This window comes from Ahaetulla prasina, chromosome 1 (genome assembly GCF_028640845.1).
Source record: "Ahaetulla prasina isolate Xishuangbanna chromosome 1, ASM2864084v1, whole genome shotgun sequence".
NCBI lineage: Eukaryota > Metazoa > Chordata > Lepidosauria > Squamata > Colubridae > Ahaetulla > Ahaetulla prasina.
This window is the reverse complement of record NC_080539.1, coordinates 283,416,155-283,437,043: the sequence shown is the minus strand read 5'-3', so window position 1 is coordinate 283,437,043 and position 20,889 is coordinate 283,416,155. Positions and strand designations below refer to the sequence as shown.

The 20,889-nt window shown below is 40.6% G+C and overlaps 1 protein-coding gene across 2 annotated transcripts in view; it reads left to right on the top strand.

The window, feature by feature from the left end:
- Positions 1-363: 363 nt before the first annotated feature.
- Positions 364-20,889, top strand: part of NAV2 (neuron navigator 2) — a 321,401-nt gene continuing 300,875 nt past the window's right edge. For both annotated transcript variants that reach the window (XM_058161305.1, XM_058161296.1), the window contains exon 1: positions 364-711. In XM_058161305.1, the coding sequence (XP_058017288.1) occupies positions 454-711 (258 nt within the window). In that variant the 5' untranslated portion in view covers positions 364-453. The remainder of the gene's footprint in view (positions 712-20,889) is intronic.

The window sequence follows — 20,889 nt, the reverse complement described above, 5'->3', positions numbered from 1 at the left end:
TTAAAGCAAGACATCCAGGGGGTGGTTCCAGTGACCAGAGAATCGAGTTAAAGTCTCCCATCTTCAAGGGAAGAGGGGAGGAAAAATATTAATAATAATATTAATAATAATATTAATATTATTAATAAAGTGGCTGCTGAAAAGAACCAGCGTCCGCAGAAGAAGAGGAGGAAGGGAAAAAAGACATTGGCTGAGAATTGAGGGAGAAGCTACACCAACCCAAGGAAACAGGTGGAAAGACAGAGACAGCTACTGAGACGAAGTTGCGTTGGACGGAGAGATTTCCCCTTCTCTTTCGTTTTCCACTGCTTGTTTTTTCTTGGGGTGGGTGGGTGGGTGGGAGGGAGTGGGTGGGAAGAAGCTAGCCTGCCAGATTGCAAAACCTGCCTTCATCCTCTTCCTTGGTTGCTGCTGTTGTGACAGAGACGCATTGACAAAGCAGAAGGAGAAAAAATGCCAGCCATCCTGGTAGCCTCCAAAATGAAATCCGGACTACCTAAACCTGTCCATACTGCTAGTCCCATTGTTCACATTCCAGCTGCGAGAACCGTACCACAGCCCTGTTACCTGAAGTTTGGGAATAAGGTGGAGGTGAACAAGTCATCCTATGCCAGCCAGATCCCCTTCAAATCCCAGAACGGTCATGAGAATGCAGGTGATGGCTTCCTTCGGAAGAAGAGTAGTTCCATTGAGAATGGCTTTGACACACAGGTCAGCAAATGGTGCTAGCATGGGGAGAGCATGGGTGGAGAGGCTGTATCATCTGCAGTTCTGTTCAGCGTGTGTGCATGGTTACTGAAAATGCAGGTTGTGATGGGAAATAATAATTGTATTTCTGATGGACCCAGAAACTATGGAGGGAACGATATTTTCTCTACTGTAGAAAAGAAAACTGGCTATTCCTAAATATTCTCGTGATTTATTTTTATTTATAGGAGCTTAAATCTATCACTAATGTTGGTTTATTGAAAGATATTTCTTTTTGCTTTGTTTGGTGGAGGCTGTTGCATTAAAATGCTGTTTGTTGAGGAATTATTTGCAGTGGGTGTGTTTCTGCATTTTACTGTGAGCACCTGGAGAACTGCCGGAGCGGCTACCTAGTGTGGTGGCTCTGATGTATGCGGCTGAGCATCATGCAGCAGGGCAAGCCATGCAAGTATGTAGCAAAGATTGCTGCCTATGCACTTACACGTTCAGCAGTCACTTACGGGGTAAAGCTACAATAAATGTTCAATACAATACAATCTTAAATGTTCCTGCATTTAAAGGCATCTCTGTATATACATATACAAATACACAGAGATATTCATATGTGTCTCTATATGTATGAGAGAATTTGTGTGTGTGTGTGTATGTTTATTCCTAGATATAACTATTGATTTCTAATATGCAGCATTGCCTGAAGCCATATTTGGATGCCTCTTTAAATGCTGTTGCTCTATATTATGGAGTCTGCAATACTCCATGTTCCAACTTGTTTTATTTTAGCAAGTGTATTAGTATTTTTAGCATGGCTCAGATGGTCGCTATGTTACTAGTGCCTGAATATGGCTCAAGAACAGCGAAAGCAGACAGTAAATGCTAACATACTACTGGAGGAGCAGAGCAGATGGTTTGCTGCCACTAAGGTGACTAATTAATATTAGCTAGACTGAGATTGCCGTGAAGACAGATCGTAGGCTTGGTTTTACTGCAAACCTATTCTGCGGCTGCTTGAAGCATCTCACAAGAAGCACAGCCATGTTGGGGTGGGAAGTTGCATGTTTGAAGAAGAACTGTATTGCTGCCTTTTTCCTACCGTAGGAACTACTGGGTCATTCTTGTCAATCTAGGTTTTGCAGGTGGCAACCTCAGAGCCTGTCCTGCTGAGGAACAAGAGTCTGCCTGCTGTCAACCTAGCATGGCTTCCTGCCCTGCTTTTTCCATGCTGGCAGATAAAGTGATGTATTGAGTTCAGTTTGTCAGGCTACAGCAGGTCCTGAGGGCTTGAGAATTGGGAGGGAGAGGTGAGGGTGTCAGTAGTAATAGACAAGCTTTGCATCATACCCTCTGGAAGGCGGTCCAAATTCTTTTCTTAAAGTTCTTAGAGTTGTCCTGAAATCTTCAGGGCAATCTCACTCTAAAAATTAAAAAAGAGGGGAGAGTCCATTGATGTGAATGTGATCCAATATTGATATGAGCAATGAGATAATGACTTATAAAGGCTTTCAAAGCTGAGTGGGCATTTGTTGGTAGCATAATACATGCTGAGCGTTGAACCACTATATGGTCAATATTTTAGGAGTTCAAAATTGATTCAGTTAGTTCTAATTGGGATTTTTCTTTGTTGTGAAATGGGGTGGTGAAACAAGTAGAATACCTTGCATGCCACATCTATACTTGGCGCTTGGGGAAACTTTCCACATTTGCAGGTTGCAATAGTTGTGGTACTATTTTATCCAACAGAGGTTCAGCCAGCCTCCGGAGTAGTAGTCCTAGTAAATCTTTGTTGGTAGAAATCTTAAATTCTTAACTTCAGCTATTGGTCAAGTCTATTAGTCTGTTCTTGGCAATCTGCCAGGACAGTTTTCATTTAGTCATTCTTCATATTCTTTATATTCTTTTTCACCAAATAGGTGTTTCTCTAATGATTGTGTTAAATCAGTTGTAAGCCAACTGGAATTCAAAGCTTTCTTTTTCTATTGGTAAGTACTAGTATTTTCTATTGGTAAGTACTAGTATTATTATAAGCCTGGAATCATCTATGGGAACTCTACAAATAAATTAATTTTGTATGCCAAGTCATTTGCATTGGGAGTACCTTTGTGGTTATCCAACCAGTTGCATAATTTATTCTTTTTTCCTTGCCCATCTCTTTCTCATCATAAATAATATTAGACAGACATTCTGAACCTAGTATGAGATTCTATGAGCCACTCCAAGAGTAGTATATGAAAATAAAATCTAGCAACCTGAAGCTCTTTGTACTAAAAAAAATATATCGGCATCTTGTTTCTAGAATATACTTTGCAGAATATGGATGACTGAACTTACAATATAACCGTAAATTGTAAAAGCCTTATAATGGAAGAAAGGATGTTGGTCATGAGATGAATGCCTCAACCTGATGAAACAACTGATGTAGAAGTCACCGGCAAGGACTATCTGTAATTCATTGAGTCTTTTGACTATTGGAACACAAGCCTTGAGCTCATCTTCACAGTCCAGTTGCATTTTGGATTGAAGCAACTAAAGAATTTGACAAGTGGAAAAAATGACCGTTCACCAACTGAGTTTCTTTTAGAAACATATGCGCATCAATAGATGCAGAGTTATTAGGATGGTGGAATCATTATGTTTTAGGCATGCTTCCGGACTTTGAAGAAGAGAGGTTTGCTAGAGGGTCTGGAATCTTTGAACAGCCAGGAAACTCAGGCAGTTGTGTTGTAACAGATCAGATGATTTCTCCCCTGGGACCACCATTTCTGCTTTGAGGAACAGTGTGGCTGTCCAGTTTCATTAGCAGAGATTCTTCCTATTACCTGCAACCTGACCCTTTTGAGACAAAAAGTCTAGGACTGCATCTTTATGCCAAACATCTTGCATGTGTGCAAATGTGCAAACCACAGGTGATAACAAAGATACCTTTTGGAAATTCCTGAATCTAATTAGTGAAGTTTTTTTCTCTTCTCGTATCATATCTTCTCATATCTTCTTGGTATTTTCTCTTTTACAACAATAGGCTGAGACTAAAGCTATATATTCACTTCAATGTACATTTCTGTATTCTCACTGAACTTTATGGGAATGATTTCTGATGAAGATTGAGCAAGAGAATCATGCTGACATGATCCAATTTATTTTCAAGTGAAAACTAGTGGCCAAAGATGGCCATAAGAAATATAGTTGAGTTTTTCCTATGGCCATCTTTGGCCACTGGTTTTCACTTGACAATAAATTGGATAATTAATGGATTTATTTTTATACAATTAGTCCTCTTTTAACGATGGCCCTATTTAGTGACCATTCAAATTTATGGTACTGAAAAAGTAACCTTAAGACTTGTTGTCGACCTACAACCATTACAGTGTCCTTGCACTCAAGTGATTGAGTTTTGGATGGTTCACAACCCACAGGCATTACAATCATCCCAGGATCCTGTGTTTGTGTGATTGCCTTTTGCACCTTTGTGATCACCATTTACATAAACAGCAGAGTCAGTTGAGTAGCCAACAATAAAATCACAAGTCACAGTCATGTGATATCTTGCTTAATGACCACAGGTGAATTAGTGAACGGACTGTGATGAAAGTGAGGTATTACTGGGTTTTGTATTTGGGGTTTTATGCTTGGATTCACTGTGACTTCGGCAGCCATATAAATGTTCTAAATAAATAAATAAATGTTGTGGTTGTGTCTCACTTAGTAATGGAGTCACCAGTCCAATTGTGGTAGTTAAATAAGGGCAACCTGTATATGGTAGTTTGGCATTGGTATAGGTATGGAAATTGAAACCCACTGTATTTTGAAATAGATTTTACTGTATCCTATATAATGAAATAAACCTGTCTGACTTGAGTTGTTATATTATGGTCAGACTGGGAAATGCAAAGTAATCATTTTGATGGCAGTTTCAGGCCACACTTAACACTCACTTTCTACTTATCTGACTCAAGATTGTTCTGTTCCTCTGTTCCACAATCTTGGTCCTTTCAGACTCTGATCCCTCTACTTTTGTGCAACATCCAGCTTTTCCTCAAGTCTTTAGTAGTTTAATAGTCCCCTCTTTCTTTTATAGACTGCATTCTTGACTCTGCTTACTTATTGAATCAGGTGTGGGTAGAAACGTAGTGCTGGTTCTAGGTTGTAGAAGACATTTGGTTGAGATGCAGTTATGGCACCCCTTTCCTTACAGGTAATCCTTGACTTACAACCATAATTGAGCCCAGAATTATGGTCATAAGTCATGTCACTTGTTAAATGGGTCATCCCGTGATCAACCCAATTTTATGACATTTTTTGTGGTTATCATTAAGCAAACACAGTATTCATAAAGCAAAAACCATTGTGTCATTAATTGTTTGCAATGGGTGTTTATTGGCAGAAATTGGAAGCAGAACCATTCTTTTGCAGTGTAGATCTAGATTCCAGCTGATTCTTGGTTTCCAAGCATGGTAGCCAATTAAGATGCTCTTGATAGCATCAACCTACATCTACCAGATTTTTCTAATGGCTCCATGCCTGTTCTGTGGCTTCAGAGGCATTATGCAGCAAAGTGGATTAATCTTAAACAACAACCTCTGTATGTGCAAGATCAACACAGCTTAGTGAAGCTGTTTACTCCGTTATCATATTCACTGTCTAGTTTTTAATCCTAAAAAAATGAAACTAGCATGGAACCAGTGTTCCTTTTCTAAGGTGTTGGCATTTGCTCAACTCAGCCTTAGGATGTAAGACAGGTATAAAATCATAAAGTTCTTACAAGTTAATACTACTCCGGTTGCATTATTGGCTAACTTGTGATGAAAACTCTTGAAGCAATATTCCAAAATCTCTAGCCCAAATATAATTTTGTATAATGTTATGCTACTGTGCTACAATCGGCAAGAGAATTCCTTTCCACAAGAGTAATCCGGAAGTTCAATTTATAAGATCCCACTGAAGTCTGTAAGATACAAGTTCAATTTATAAATATATGATTAGATAATATATAGTGTCTTTAAATGAATTTAAATGACCAGGACAAGATGAATTGCATCCTACTGTACTGAAGGAATGTGATTATGAATTGACTGAAACTTCATGTATTATTTCTGAAAAGTCCTGGAGAACTAATAAAATGCCATATAACCAGGTGAGATCAAATATCAGTATCTTCAAAAATGGAGAAAAGGAAGATTTGGGGAGCTATAGATCTGGAAAGAATCTAGATCAGATTATAAACATTGATTTATAATCAATAATATCACAATTACTGGAAGTAAGCATAGATTTTTCAAAACAAATGTTGTTCAGGCTAAACTTATTTCATTTATTTTTATCAGGAAACTCCTTTAGTAGATAGTGAGAATGCAGTAAATGTGATATATCTTGATTTCAGCAAAGCATTGACAAAGTGCACCATGATATCCTGATAAGCAAACTACTTAACTTAAATGGTAGCATACCATTTGAGTGAATACACAGCATGACAATTAAGTGGATACAAGATCATACACAACAAGATCTCACCAGCTTTTCCTTTGTGTATTGAAATGTATTAAAAATAATAAAATGAAATTTGATAGAAAAGTGTGTTTAGTTTTTCCACAAAATCAAACACACAGGAATAGAATAGGGCTTATCTGTCCTGATAATGATACTACTTAAAACAATTAATTGGTTGCAAACTAAAGTTGAGTTACTAATGTGCTACAGAAGGAAAGGAAGGAAGGAAGGAGCAATATCAATTTTTTTAACATTCCAGAGAACAAGATACAAAAAAAAAAAGAATTTAGATTATAGGAGGGTAATCATGTTTGTATGTTAGGGGAAAAAAATCTTAAATTATAAGAGCAGTTCGATAATGGCATGGATTACCCAAGATGTGGTAGGTTTTCCTTTGTTCTAGATTTGCCAGGGATTATTTCACTTGGAATCCTACTCAGCAGCAGTTGGATTCAGTATCCTAAAATATCTCTTCCAACTATAAGATTCTGTGATAGGCTTAGTATTATTTCACTAAATAACAATTAGGCTGCCTTCAAGATTACTGGAAATATAGTTTGTTTCTAGATATTAAGAAACAATCTCTCTCTATGTGTGTCTGTGTGTGTATGTATATATATATATACATACACCCACACACCCACACACCCACATATATATATGAATGAATATGTGTGTGTGTGTGTATGAGTATATGTGTATGTGTGTAAATAATATATAACATGGACATGTTATTAAAAAAAATTAAAAGAATTTTGTAAATAATTTGTATTATTTCAATACAAATTTCGAAAGACAAAATTAAAGAAAATAAAGAAAAGTAATAAGTAAGTGAAAAAGAACCAAAAAAACCAAAATAGTTTTTTTTTAGAAGATTAATAATTTTTCTGTCTAGAGAATAGAAAGAAGGAAAAGAAGGAAAGAAAAGTGGCTTCTGGTATTCATAACAGCAGTTACAAGTACATTTTTATTTTACCCTCTCAGAATTAGAGTTCCTTGATAATAAAAGTTTTGCTTTTACTCTACATTTCTGTTTCTGGTGATAACTTAGTATTTTGCTATAGGCCTTTGAACTTAACTCCTTTGCTTAGTGTGCTCAGTATGCAATCTGTTATCGTCTAGGTTGGAAAAGAACTGAATTCCAGCCTCTAGATCAGCGGTTCTCAACCTGTGGGTCGGGACCGTGTTGGGGGTCGAATGACGATTTGCCAGGGGTCGCCTAAGACCATCGGAAATATGGGAAGTATACTTGCGAGTCGAAGAATCGCGCTCCAATGGTTGACTCCACAAGCCAGCTGCAGTCTCTTCAAATCGCTAGCCAAGTTCGGCTTCAGGCGCGATGAATTAAAAAAAAGAGAAATCTTTGCTCTGATGTCTCCCTCTCAAGCCAGCTGCAATCACTCCCAATCGCTAGCCTAATCTGGCTTCAGGCATGATAAACTTAATAGGGAAGGAGTCTCCGCTTTAATGCCTCCGTCCTCAAGGCAATCAAAAGCAGTTCAGATCGCTAGCCAATACAGCTTCAGGTGCGATAAATTCAAAACGAAAATAATTTTATGGTTGGGGTCGCCACATCGTGGGGAATTGTATTAAAGGGGTCGCCACATCGTGGGGAATTGTATTAAAGGGGTCGCAGCACTATAAAGGTTGAGAACCACTGCTCTAGATCATCTGCATTGCTGAGATCAGGGAAACTGTGGCTCTAAACCTTCTCCACCATGATTGGCTCTTGCCTTTTCCTAGCTCTTCTCTTCCTTTTGCTTTCTTTATATGATATATCTACTACATCTGCCTTCAAAGCTGCACAAGGTGACAACTGTGCTCTAAAACTAGACCCAGGTCAAACCAACCTCAAATCAAAACATCCAGGGCTAGTCAAAACTCACTGAAAAGTCTGATAGAATAAGTACCATATGTCCTCAGCTCATAGCCACAAGAGGCATCCGGAGGGGAAGTGATCCATTTGACCCTTGGTTGAATTTTCACTCCAATAGCTGCGTTTTCAGTCTAGCTTTGTGTACCCCTCTTCGTGAACTGAACTAAAGATGAAACCAATCTTCCAACTCAGAATTGTTTACCTAGCTAAAAATACAGCGGTCTACTATTATTTTTAGAAATGCTATATATCAAACATATAAATTGCCAGTCTCGGTGAGTATTATTAGGCATAGCTTGTTGGTACATTTTGTAACAGAAAGCTGGTGGTTTTCCGTTTACCATGACTGGAATATAGTCAAACACTTGTTACTAAACTGGCAAGTCTCTTGGATTATTTGGAAAACCATTCCTTCTGAATCAATTTGTGAACTTTGGCTTGTTTTGGGAAATAAAATTGCTAGCTTGTGATTTCCCTTCAGTACACTTTGCTGATAAGGAATATTTGTTTTATTATTACATCTGCTATTATGAGTTATCCATTCAACTGTTTAAAAATATGTTCATGGTTGCATTTATTTCTAATGTGCATGTTTTTTTCTACACATTCTTTGATTTGGAAAACTGAATGTTGAAAATGACTTTGGTTGCTGTAATCACTAGCTGCTCTAAAATCAGTTTTGATCTCAAAGGAAATTGAAACCTGTCATATGATTGATGAAGAAATCTACAGTGAACCAAAAATTCTGCCTAAACTTTCATTTGTTATTTTTATGATTGCAAATCATATTAGATATTCTCAAGAGATATCACCTTCATTTTTATTTGTATCCTATTCTAAAGTGTTGCTTAACGTGGCACCTTAAAAGTGGCAAAGAGATAGACAATAGCTAATTGTCAGCTGCCAGAGGGCAACAATTGTAACACTTGATTTGCATTAATAGTTTTAGTGTAGGATGTGCTATGAGCTGAGTGAAAAGAGGAAAAGTATAGAAAATGGAGCCATTGCATTTTCTTGAGATTGGATAGATGGACAGGGCATAACTGTATTATGAGGGATTTGTGTGGATAAGGATCTTTGGAGGTAACCAGACACCCAAGCAGTCATAAGATAATCGCCAGAGGTGGGTTTCAGCAGGTTCTGACCAGTTCTGGAGAACTGGTAGCAGAAATTTTGAGTAGTTCAGAAAACCGGTAGCAAAAATTCTGACTGGCCCCACCCCCATCTATTCTCTGTCTCCCAAGTCCCAGCTGATCAGAAATGGGGATTTTGCAGTAACCTTCCCCTGGAGTTGGGTGGGAATGGAGATTTTACCATATCCTTCCCCTGCCACGCTTACAAAGCCATGCCCACCAAGCCACACCCACAGAACCGGTAGTAAAAAATTTTGAAACCCACCACTGATAATTGCGTACTTTGCCCTTGAGTTTAGTTTGGAGGATGTCTAATACCCTTTTCCCAGATGACTGCTCTAATACAATCACAAAGTTAAGATCAATAAAAGAAAAATATACCGATACTGAGATGCACTGACAAGTGTATGAAAACTGAAGAAGCTTCTTGAATGAGAAGCGAAACGTCTTCAAACAAAATAAAGGAAGTCCAGCGGCCTTTTGAAAAAGAACCTTTGGCATTATGGAGACTTGCATGCATTAATGATTTGCATTCATTAACAACAGCCAAACAACAGTATTTTTCTCAAGACCCTACCACCAGTACAAAAACGCATGCACACATGCACAAACATAAACACACACATATATAGTATATAATATAAACATATTGGTACAAACACACACAGGTATGTGCATGCACCCAAATGCATTCCTGATTATCTATCAACATTTATATACATCTTTGAATTATAGGCAGCTTATAACACAGGAGAAAAAATATATAATCATGATGTATGTTCATAAAACCAATAAATAATAAAGCCAGTAAAAGTTATAAACCTGTCACTGCCATCCAAGTCTGCTATTATTGTTGCCTATTATTTTTCCCTTTAATATATTATTATTAGTAAACATAGGTGGCATAGATCCAGATAGTTGTCCCTCCTCTATGGGGTGACTCAGGCTCAAAACTTTTTCCTCTCCTGTTTAACGTCTACATAATACCACTGGGGAGGACATCCAGTGGTTTGGGGTGACATCAATGTGCTGATGATATCCAGCTTTATATTTTATTTGTAGCCACTTGAGTGATGCCTTGGAGGTTCTATCTCAGTGGTTAGAGAGTATGGGGGCCTGGATGGGACACAATAGGTTTCAGTTCAGTGCCCAAGCAAAACTGAGGGACCCCAGGTTCCCAGGACCTTCCATCTTTGATTCTGGATGCAGTGGCAGTGCCCCAGATAGACCTGGTGGACAATATGGAAGACCTCCTGGACTCATGGCTCCAGCTTAAAGAACAGATGTCAGCTGTGGGTAGGAGGACTTTTGCACAGTTTAAGCTGTGTGTCAATTGTATTCATTCCTTGGCTGAAAGCCTTGCTTACAATGTCATTCATACACTTGCGAACTTCAGCTGGACTACTGCAATGCACTTTACATGGTATTGCCCTTGAAGAGTATTCAGCTGGTGCAAAATGTGATGGTTCTTGGCACATGTGATACTACCCACTGTAAACTACATTGGATTCTGGTGTGCTGAATTACTTAAGGGTCTATCTCTTCTCAGTTGTTTCTACCCGTCCTATCTGATTTGTATTATGCATCTCTACTTATGCATCTTTCCTATTGGACCACCAGTACCAGTGCAGATTGATTGATTGATTGATTGATTGATTGATTGATTGATCTATCAATCAGATGAATATGCCTAAAGTTTCTTTTCCATTCAAGGCAGTTTACAACTATTAAAATATCCTTCACATATAATCCAGCAAAAAAATCCTCAATATATAAAAGCATTAAAATATTCACCGTAAACAATAAGCTAAACTTTCCAAGGTAAATAGTGCAACAAGAACACCATGTATCCTTTGACTAATAAATTAATGATGTTCCTAAATACAATATTGTAATTCTAAGGCAATTTTTCTTGTTAGTTGCGAAGCCGTGTCTGACCCATTGGGACCCCATGGACAACGTTCCTCCAGGCTTTCCTGTCCTCTACCATCCTCTGGAGTCCATTTAAGATCACGCCTTCTGCTTCAGTGACTCCATCCAGCCACCTCATTCCAGCAGTAAAATCCACTTACCTTTGCTACTGGTTTGGGAAAGGGAGCACATGGGAGTGTGCGTGTGCTCTTCTGCACATGCGCAGAGGGTCAAAAACAGGATGTAATGACATCCTGGTGGGTGGGTGGAGCCTCCCGCCACTAGCACTGCCGGTTCACGCAAGCCAGATAGATCCAGCCAGATTTCACCATTGCCTCATTCTCTGTTGTCCCATTCTTCTTTTGTCCTCAATCTTTCCCAGCATTAAGCACTTCTCCAGTGAGTCCTTCCTTCTCATTAGGTCGCCAAAGTATTTGAGTTACATCTTCAGGATCTGGCCTTCTAAGGAACAGTCAGGGCTGATCTTCTCTAGGACTGACGGGTTTGATTGCCTTGCAGTCCAAGGGACTCGCAGGAGTCTTCTCCAGCATCAGAGTTCAAAGGCCTCAATTCTTTGGCGCTCAGCCTTTCTTATGGTCCAACTTTCAAAGCTATACATTGCAACTGGGAAAACCATAGCCTTGACTATATGCACTTTTGTTGGCAGGGTGATGTCTCTGCTTTTTAGTATGCTGTCTAAACTTGCCATAGCTTTCCTCCACAGGAGCAAGCGTCTTTTAATTTCTTGGCTGCAGGCCCCATAATTCGCCTGACCTAATAGCAGAATGGCAATCAAGTACCAAATACATCTATCTATAGCTGGGATTTTATTGCTTTCTGGAAGTCTGTCAGAATGGGAGCTAATTCCATGTCCAAGGTTGGACCTGTTCCATAATGTCAATGCTGTGATAGTAAAATGTTGTCTCCTAGCCTCTATCCCTTTGCCTCATAAAATGGGAGATTATTTGGAATTTCTTCTGTGATACACACATTAAATGGGTCAGTTCTGGAGATGGCGGTCTTGGAAGATAACTTGATGCCAAGCCACACAGGGCTTTGGAGGTCAAAGGCATGTTCCATTAAAAAGGAAAGAGAATTGTGCGAGCCTGTCTAAACTTTGCAAGCAATACTTTACCTCCAAGGGTATCAGTTCTCTAAAGCAAATGTCTCATTTGGCAAGTCAAACTGCCACCGGCTTGCCAAGTTATTTTAGAATGAAAGAAATAAAATGCCACAGCTTCCTCTCCCTCTTCATGGCAATATTTATACAATAGCATAACATTAAATATTTGAAAAGGTACCAATCTTTTATGACAGCCCATTTTAGTTTACTGAGGCAGCCAACAGCAGTTGTTGTGCGCCAGCTTGACATTTCAATTCCAGTGTCATTTGTGAACATTAGGAATCAAAGGCGCTGAAAAACTTGAGCCCAGTTGTTCATATTGCCACAAAAATGAACTGACTGGAAAAGTAAAATTCAGGTTCTGAAGTGAGCTGTCAAGGTGCCAACAGGGGATTATAGAATCATGGAATTATATTTTGCACATCAAATTATTTTCTTCATTCTGATTCATTTGCCAAGAAAATTACTGATATCATCTTTAGCCTGCCTACCTATCCATCTGCATGTTTGAATCATGAATAAATCCTGCCTGCCCCATATATCAGCTTGTAGTACAAAGAATGAGAACAGTAGCTTGGCCAAGGTCACAGGGTTGAAATAAGATTTGAATCTAGATACATTCCTGGCTCACATTCATATCTTAGCCTTTGTATTACATCTGTTCTTATAATATGTTTGCTTGTATCCAAGATTTTTGAGCAAATGTATTCAATTACTCTTCTATAAGATTCTCAAAATGAAGCTACCATGATTGCCATTTTGAAGATGCCAAGAAATATGTGATGTAGCAAGCCCAAGAGAATTTTGCTTTCAGAAAATCAATTTTTAATTAATTCAGTGGAACTTAAGTGTCCCCACAGCTGTGCGGGCACTGGATTTTTAGCCTAAATAAGCAACTTGAACATTTTAAAATGGACTTAGTATGCAGAGTTCCATTAAATTCTGTAACGATTGTTTTGCATGCAATTATTATCCCCAAGGACTAGAGGAGTAATTGTCTCAGAGACTCTGTCTTTCATCAATATAAATTAAAAGTTAATCTTACATGTTTTATTGCTTCAACTAATTTCCATTAATCACCATAATGTCTACAGCTTGGCCAGTGCTGATTAACTGCAGGTCTAGCTTGTGAAGTAACTTTCAGAGGAGGGTTGTAAACTGTTTTCAAGGATGACAAACATGTATAGTTGCCAACTCCAGGACAGAATCCCCTGGCTTAAAATTGCCCCTTTCTCCCCCTATTTTGCATTCAGAACACAACAGCAAGTCAAATGAAGCCTTAAAGAAGTTTGCTTTATGTGGCCAGTAGGGAAGAGCTGTCCAATGTGGGAAATTCAAGATGTGTGCCTGGAGCTTTAAGATCCAGCACTGTACATGTATATCTTTGAAGGGAAAAATTTCCAAGAGTATTTAGAGAGCAAAATTAAAGATTAAAGAGAGCTTCCTATACCATCTGCATCAGTTCCTATTCTACATTTGCCTGCATTAAGATTAAAACGTTGCATCACAAAAATGTCCCTTTAGATCCAGGCTACAGAAATCATGATTCTCACATTACATCTGTCAGAATTTTAGATTCCTGCAGAGAGGTCAAAATGGTCAAAAGTTATTTTGTACAGAATCTTTATTACATGAGAAGTTTCCAAAGTGTCTGTCCAGTGCTTAGTATACTATAAATCAGGTGTATATGAGATTTATTTGTAAATGTGACAATATTCTTTTTTAAAAAAAAAAAAAGGTGCTACATGTAAAAGTCGAGTACCATATACAAGTAAAGGGTTTCATATTTTTATGCAGGATAAAAATTAAACATAAAAATAAACATCATTTATTTCCCCATTTTACACTCTGTCTTTCAATCTATGTGGCTACTAGGGATCAAAAACAACTTGACGGCAGCTGCTATTTCTGATTGCTAACAATCATGAAAATATATAATACATACATTGCCCTAGTAAAAAAGATGCATCTTGGCTATTTTTTCTAAAGGTGGACAGCGAAGATTAAAGGTAGTTCCCAGGAGAATATAATCCACAGCAGGGGTAAAATGCTACTGATTTGCACCAGTTCAGGCAAACCGGTAGCGGCAGTGGGTGATTAGTAGCGGTGGCAGTGCAAGCCTTCGCCCACCTGCCCGCCTGCTTTTAACCTGTTTTTTATCCTCTGTGTATGTGCAGAAGGCTTTGCAATGCTCAGAGGGTCCAAAATAGCACATGACGTGCACTTCCGAACCAGTAGGGAAGGTAAGTAGATTTCACCTCTGATCCACAGCCATATTTTTGATAAGTATGGAAAGTGGGGATATTTTACAGGCATCCTGTAAGAAACCAATAAAGCCAGAACTCTTATTTGTGATCCATTTTTTTTTCTTTTTCTTCAGATGAAAGTTAAAGAAGTTAAGGCACTGAATTGCATGTTCTAGTGGTTTTATCCTTTAAATGTATATTTAAATAGCTAAGAATTTTTCACCTCACTGTAAATTTTTCCAAATGCAGAACTACAATGAGAAAATCTAAGTGTGATTTATATTCTCTGAAAAAAAAATTGCTCTCATCAATGTCATGGCTCCGTTATATTAGAAAATTAACCTATAGTTGCACAGAATATTGTGAACTTGTTTTAATTTGTAGAACAAAGAAAAATAATCTAAAGTAAGTTGACAAGACCTCTAGCAATTATGAAGCATTGACAGAAGAAATGTTTGCGAACATCTGACGTACAATTTGTAACAAATGTTGGAACCCCCTATCTGGACATTCCAATACTTTGCCTAATTAGAGTCCTCTAACAACGAGGGGATTAAAATTACCACATTGGTCCCCTGCCTCCATGTTAATCATCCCATTACTGTCTTCACTGATGTCTATGACATGAAGGGTGAACAGCTGCAATAGTTATAGTCTGATGTAGTTATATAAATCCTTAAATATAAACCTATTCATGTAAAGGATTTTAAAAACCTTGAAGCGTAGACCTGCCATCAAAAATGAAATCTTGAGGTCACGTTCTCTGTAGGTATATTAAGTCATAAGGCATGTTGGCGTGACATGCTGAGCTGCTATATGGCTTAGAGATACACTTGTTCTGCTAATGCTTTGTTTGTGCCTGTTGGCTCCTTCTGTCAATGGCAGAAACTGTCCAGATACTGACCTACTCATCATGCTCTATTCATACATAAGAATGCTAATTCTAATTACTGTTGAAAATATATTTATAGTTTTACAGCAGACTAATGCTTACAGTGGCTGGAACTAGCATGCATTTTGCATTTACATGGAGGTGGAGGTTGTAGCTGGTTGATTGGAAGTGGGGATAGGTTTGCTAGACTGCTAGCAACTTCCTCTTATTGGTGCAATTGATTTTTAGAATCAAGTGTTGTGCTAGGGTATCAAACCAGACTGACTCTCTATCCTTATTGTGTCCATGGCTTGTGTGGCTTGTTTAGGATTACTCTCTCTCTCTTCTAAGTAGAAAAAAGGGAGTTACTTCTCTGAATAGCTGTTGTGATACTTTCCCTATATTCTTCAAGAATAAAATCACAGAATTTAATTTGGTGTTACCGTGTTTCCCCAAAAATAAGACCCTGTCTTATATTTTTTGAACCCTGAAATAAGCACTTGGCCTTATTTTTGGGGAGGTCTTATTATTTTGGGGTGTGTGGAGCAAGATGGTGCTCCTCTTGCCATCTTACTTGATTTCCAGCTCTGCGTTTAAATATTTTCAGGAAGACGCTTATTTTAGTGCGTGCGCTCAAAAGCCCTGTTGGGCTTATTATCAGGGGATGTCTTATTTTTGGGAAAACAGGGTAGATGCCCCATGTACAGAATCTAATGAGATAAAGTGGGTAACAACTTGTGACATCTGGTATTCATTTAGGCTTGTGGAGAGTAATGAAGTGGACAGAATTCATTGCAATATAAATGTTACTGGCTGTGATTTTGATCCATGCTCCTTCCAGTTCCTTTGTACAGTGAGGAAATTGTGAATGGCTGAATTCAAAAAGTGAGTGGCTGATGAAAATAGCATCATACCCAGTCACGAACAAGGTAGCGGTGCAGTTCTTTTGAAAAAACCTTCAAGGCTTGATCCAGCCTTGGAAAACTTTCACCCTGTCTCCAGCTTCTCTTTTTAGATGGTTACAGAGAATATGGTGGCAACTCAGCTACAGATCTAGCTGTTTTTCAGTCTAGATTCTGAACTGGTCATGTTCTGGTGAATGACCTAATTTGGTATCTTGTGCATGGGATTGTATCCCTCCTGGCCATAACTGACCTCTCAACTACTTTTGATACTATCAGCTATAGTATTCATTGGACTACCTATTGAGATTGTGAGTTAAAGGCAATGTTTTGCAGTGGTCCCACTGTTATTTATGAGAGCTAGCTCTTGTGATGATAAGTATATTAGTCAGTTCCAAACAAATCAATGGAGGCAATACACTCAGTTTCATAAAAGAGACAAAACTCTTCTTCACGCAAAAAAAAAAAAAAAGCATTAAAAAGTGAATATTGCCACCTTAAATTACTGTAGCAGCCTATTTGAAAGTAAAGCAATTGCTGGAATTATTGTACCCTTAACACATTTTAAATAAATGTTATTAATCAGGGTTCTGAAAGATGTGGTCTTTGGATGAATTATTTCCAGTTGGAGATTCTTAAAAGAAAAACTGGCATTACCTTAACTGGGTATTTCAATAAATAAAGGAGAGGGAGAAGTGGCTAAAGTGGTGGTGCTGCAGGATGGAATACCAGAAGACTCAGCTGTAATCCCAATCTTCTTTAACATCTAGATTAATCCATTCGGTAAATTCATATACCAGTTTGGGGTGAGGCACAATCCCAAGATAATGTGTGTAATTATCGTCCAGTCTCCAACCTTCGCTTTGTTGCAAAGGTTGTAGAGAGTGCTGTGGCGCGACAGCTACCCCAATACCTGGATGAAGCCGTCTATCTAGACCCGTTCCAGTCCGGCTTCCGACCCGGGTACAGCACGGAGACAGCTTTGGTCGCATTGGTGGATGATCTCTGGAGGGCCAGGGACAGGGGTTATTCCTCTGCCCTGGTCCTATTAGACCTCTCAGCGGCTTTTGATACCATCGACCATGGTATCTTGCTGCGCCGGTTGGGGGGATTGGGAGTGGGAGGCACCGTATCGGTGGTTCTCCTCCTATCTCTCCGACCGATCGCAGACGGTGTTGACAGGGGGCAGAGGTCGACCGCGAGGGACCTCACTTGTGGGGTGCCACAGGGTCGGTTCTCTCGCCTCCTGTTCAACATCTATATGAAGCCGCTGGGTGAGATCATCAGTGGCTTTGGGGTGAGATACCAGCTGTACGCTGATGACACCCAGCTGTACTTTTCCACCCCAGGCCACCCCAATGAAGCTGTTGAAGTGTTGTCTCGGTGTGTGGAGGCCGACGGGTCTGGATGGGGAGAAACAGGCTCAAGCTTAATCCTCCAAGACGGAGTGGCTGTGGATGCCGGCACCCTGATTCAGTCAGCTGCAACCGCTGCTGACTGTTGGAGGCGAATCATTGGCCCCAAAGGATAGGGTGCGCAACTTAGGTGTCCTCCTGGATGAACGGCTGTCGCTTGAAGATCATTTGACGGCCGCTCCAGGGGGCCTTCCACCAGGTTCGCCTGGTCCGCCAGTTGCGCCTTTCTAGACCGGGATGCCTTATGCACGGTCACTCATGCGCCGTTACCTCTTGCTTGGATTATTGTAATGCTCTCTACATGGGGCTCCCTTGAGGTGCACCCGGAGACTTCAGTTAGTCCAGAATGCAGCTGCGCTGGTGATAGAGGGAGCCCGCGTAGCTCCCATATAACACCGCCTCCTGCGCAGACTGCACTGGCTACCTGTGGCCTTTCGAGTGCACTTTAAGGTTTTGGTTACTACCTTTAAAGCGCTCCATGGCTTAGGGCCTGGGTACTTACGGGACCGCCTGCTGTTACCACATGCCTCCCACCGACCCGTACGCTCTCACAGAGAGGGACTTCTCAGGGTGCCGTCCGCCAAGCAATGTCGGCTGGCGGCCCCCAGGGGAAGGTCCTTCTCTGTGGGGGCTCCCACACTCTGGAACGAACTTCCCCCGGGTTTACGCCAAATACCTGACCTTCGGACATTCCGTCGTGAACTGAAGACACATCTTTTTATTCGCGCGGGGCTGGCTTAAATTGAATTTTATTAAATTTTAAATTTTATTAACTAATTTTAAATGGGGTTTTTAGTTTTTAGTTCATTGTATACTTTTCAGGCCAATTTTAAAATAAAATTTTATTGGTCGCATTGGTGGATGACCTCTGGAGGGCCCGGGATAGAGGTTATTCCTCTGCCCTGGTTCTCCTTGATCTCTCAGCGGCTTTTGATACCATCGACCATGGTATCCTGCTGCGACGGTTGGGGGGATTGGGTGTGGGAGGCACCGTACTTCGGTGGTTCTCATCCTATCTCTCCGACCGATCGCAGACGGTGTTGGCAGGGGGGCAGAGGTCGACCTCGAGGCGCCTCCTTTGTGGGGTGCCACAGGGTCGGTTCTCTCGCCTCCTGTTCAACATCTATATGAAGCCGCTGGGCGAGGTCATCAGTGGTTTTGGGGTGAGGAGCTGGTTCACACAATTTGCAAGAGTATTGAACAGAAATTAGGCTTGTGCCCTGATATCTATATATGTAGAGCAGAAATAAGAAAACCTCTGCACAAGTTGGACTATACTTTTACAGAATCTTTTACATATGAAACTACAGATTCTTTTCTCCGAGGAAGTTCACACTGTGTACTCTAGGTTAGGATAGGGGCTGATCACTATATACAAGGCTGGGTGAAATTTCTTTTAGTGGGGTCCTACTCTTATTTAATACAATGTTTCTCAGTCTAGATTCTGAACTGGTCATGTTCTGGTGAATGACCTAATTTGGTATCTTGTGCATGGGATTGTATCCCTCCTGGCCATAACTGACCTCTCAACTACTTTTGATACTATCAGCTATAGTATTCATTGGACTACCTATTGAGATTGTGAGTTAAAGGCAATGTTTTGCAGTGGTCCCACTGTTATTTATGAGAGCTAGCTCTTGTGATGATAAGTATATTAGTCAGTTCCAAACAAATCAATGGAGGCAATACACTCAGTTTCATAAAAGAGACAAAACTCTTCTTCACGCAAAAAAAAAAAAAGCATTAAAAAGTGAATATTGCCATCTTAAATTACTGTAGCAGCCTATTTGAAAGTAAAGCAATTGCTGGAATTATTGTACCCTTAACACATTTTAAATAAATGTTATTAATCAGGGTTCTGAAAGATGTGGTCTTTGGATGAATTATTTCCAGTTGGAGATTCTTAAAAGAAAAACTGGCATTACCTTAACTGGGTATTTCAATAAATAAAGGAGAGGGAGAAGTGGCTAAAGTGGTGGTGCTGCAGGATGGAATACCAGAAGACTCAGCTGTAATCCCAATCTTCTTTAACATCTAGATTAATCCATTCGGTAAATTCATATACCAGTTTGGGGTGAGGCACAATCCCAAGATGTGTGGGAAATCAATTATAGAACTTCTATCTCAATGTCTGGAGGTATAATGGACTGTGTGGATGACCCTGAGGGCCCGGATAGAGGTTATTCCTCTGCCCTGGTTCTCCTTGATCTCTCAGCGGCTTTTGATACCATCGACCATGGTATCCTGCTGCGACGGTTGGGGGATTGGGTGTGGGAGGCACCGTGCCGGTGGTTCTCATCCTATCTCTCCGACCGATCGCAGACGGTGTTGGCAGGGGGCAGAGGTCGACCTCGAGGCGCCTCCTTGTGGGGTGCCACAGGGTCGGTTCTCTCGCCTCCTGTTCAACATCTATATGAAGCCGCTGGGCGAGGTCATCAGTGGTTTTGGGGTGAGTTATCAACTGTACGCGGATGACACCCAGCTGTACATTTCCACCCCTGACCACCCCAATGAAGCTGTTGAAGTGTTGTCTCGGTGTGTGGAGGCCGTACGGGTCTGGATGGGGAGAAACAGGCTCAGGCTCAACCTCCAAGACTGAGTGGCTGTGGATGCCAGCATCCCGGTACAGTCAGCTGCAACCGCAGCTGACTGTTGGAGGCGAATCATTGGCCCCAATGGAGAGGGTGCGCAATTTGGGGGTTCTCCTGGATGGACGGTTGTCCTTTGAAGATCATTTGGCGACCGTCTCCAGGAGAGCTTTTTACCAGGTTCGCCTGGTCCGCCAGTTGCGCCCCTTTCTAGACCGGGATGCCTTATGCACGGTCACTCATGCCCTCGTCACTTCTCGCCTGGACTACTGTAACGCCTCTACATGGGGCTCCCTTGAGGTGCACCCGGAGACTTCAGTTAGTTCAGAATGCAGCCGCGGGTGATAGAGGAGCCACTCGTGGCTCCCATATAACACCGATCCTGCGCAGGCTGCACTGGCTACCTGTGGTTTTCCGAGTGCACTTCAAGGTGTTGGTTACCACCTTTAAAGCGCCCATGGCATAGGACCGGATATCTTCGGGACCGCCTTCTGTTACCACATGCCTCCCACCGACCCGTGCGCTCTCATAGAGAGGGCCTCCTCAGGGTGCCGTCAGCCAGGCAATTCAGGCTGGCCCCACAGAAGCCTCTCCTCTCTCCCTCAGGCTGGCCCCACAGAAACATCTCCTATCATATC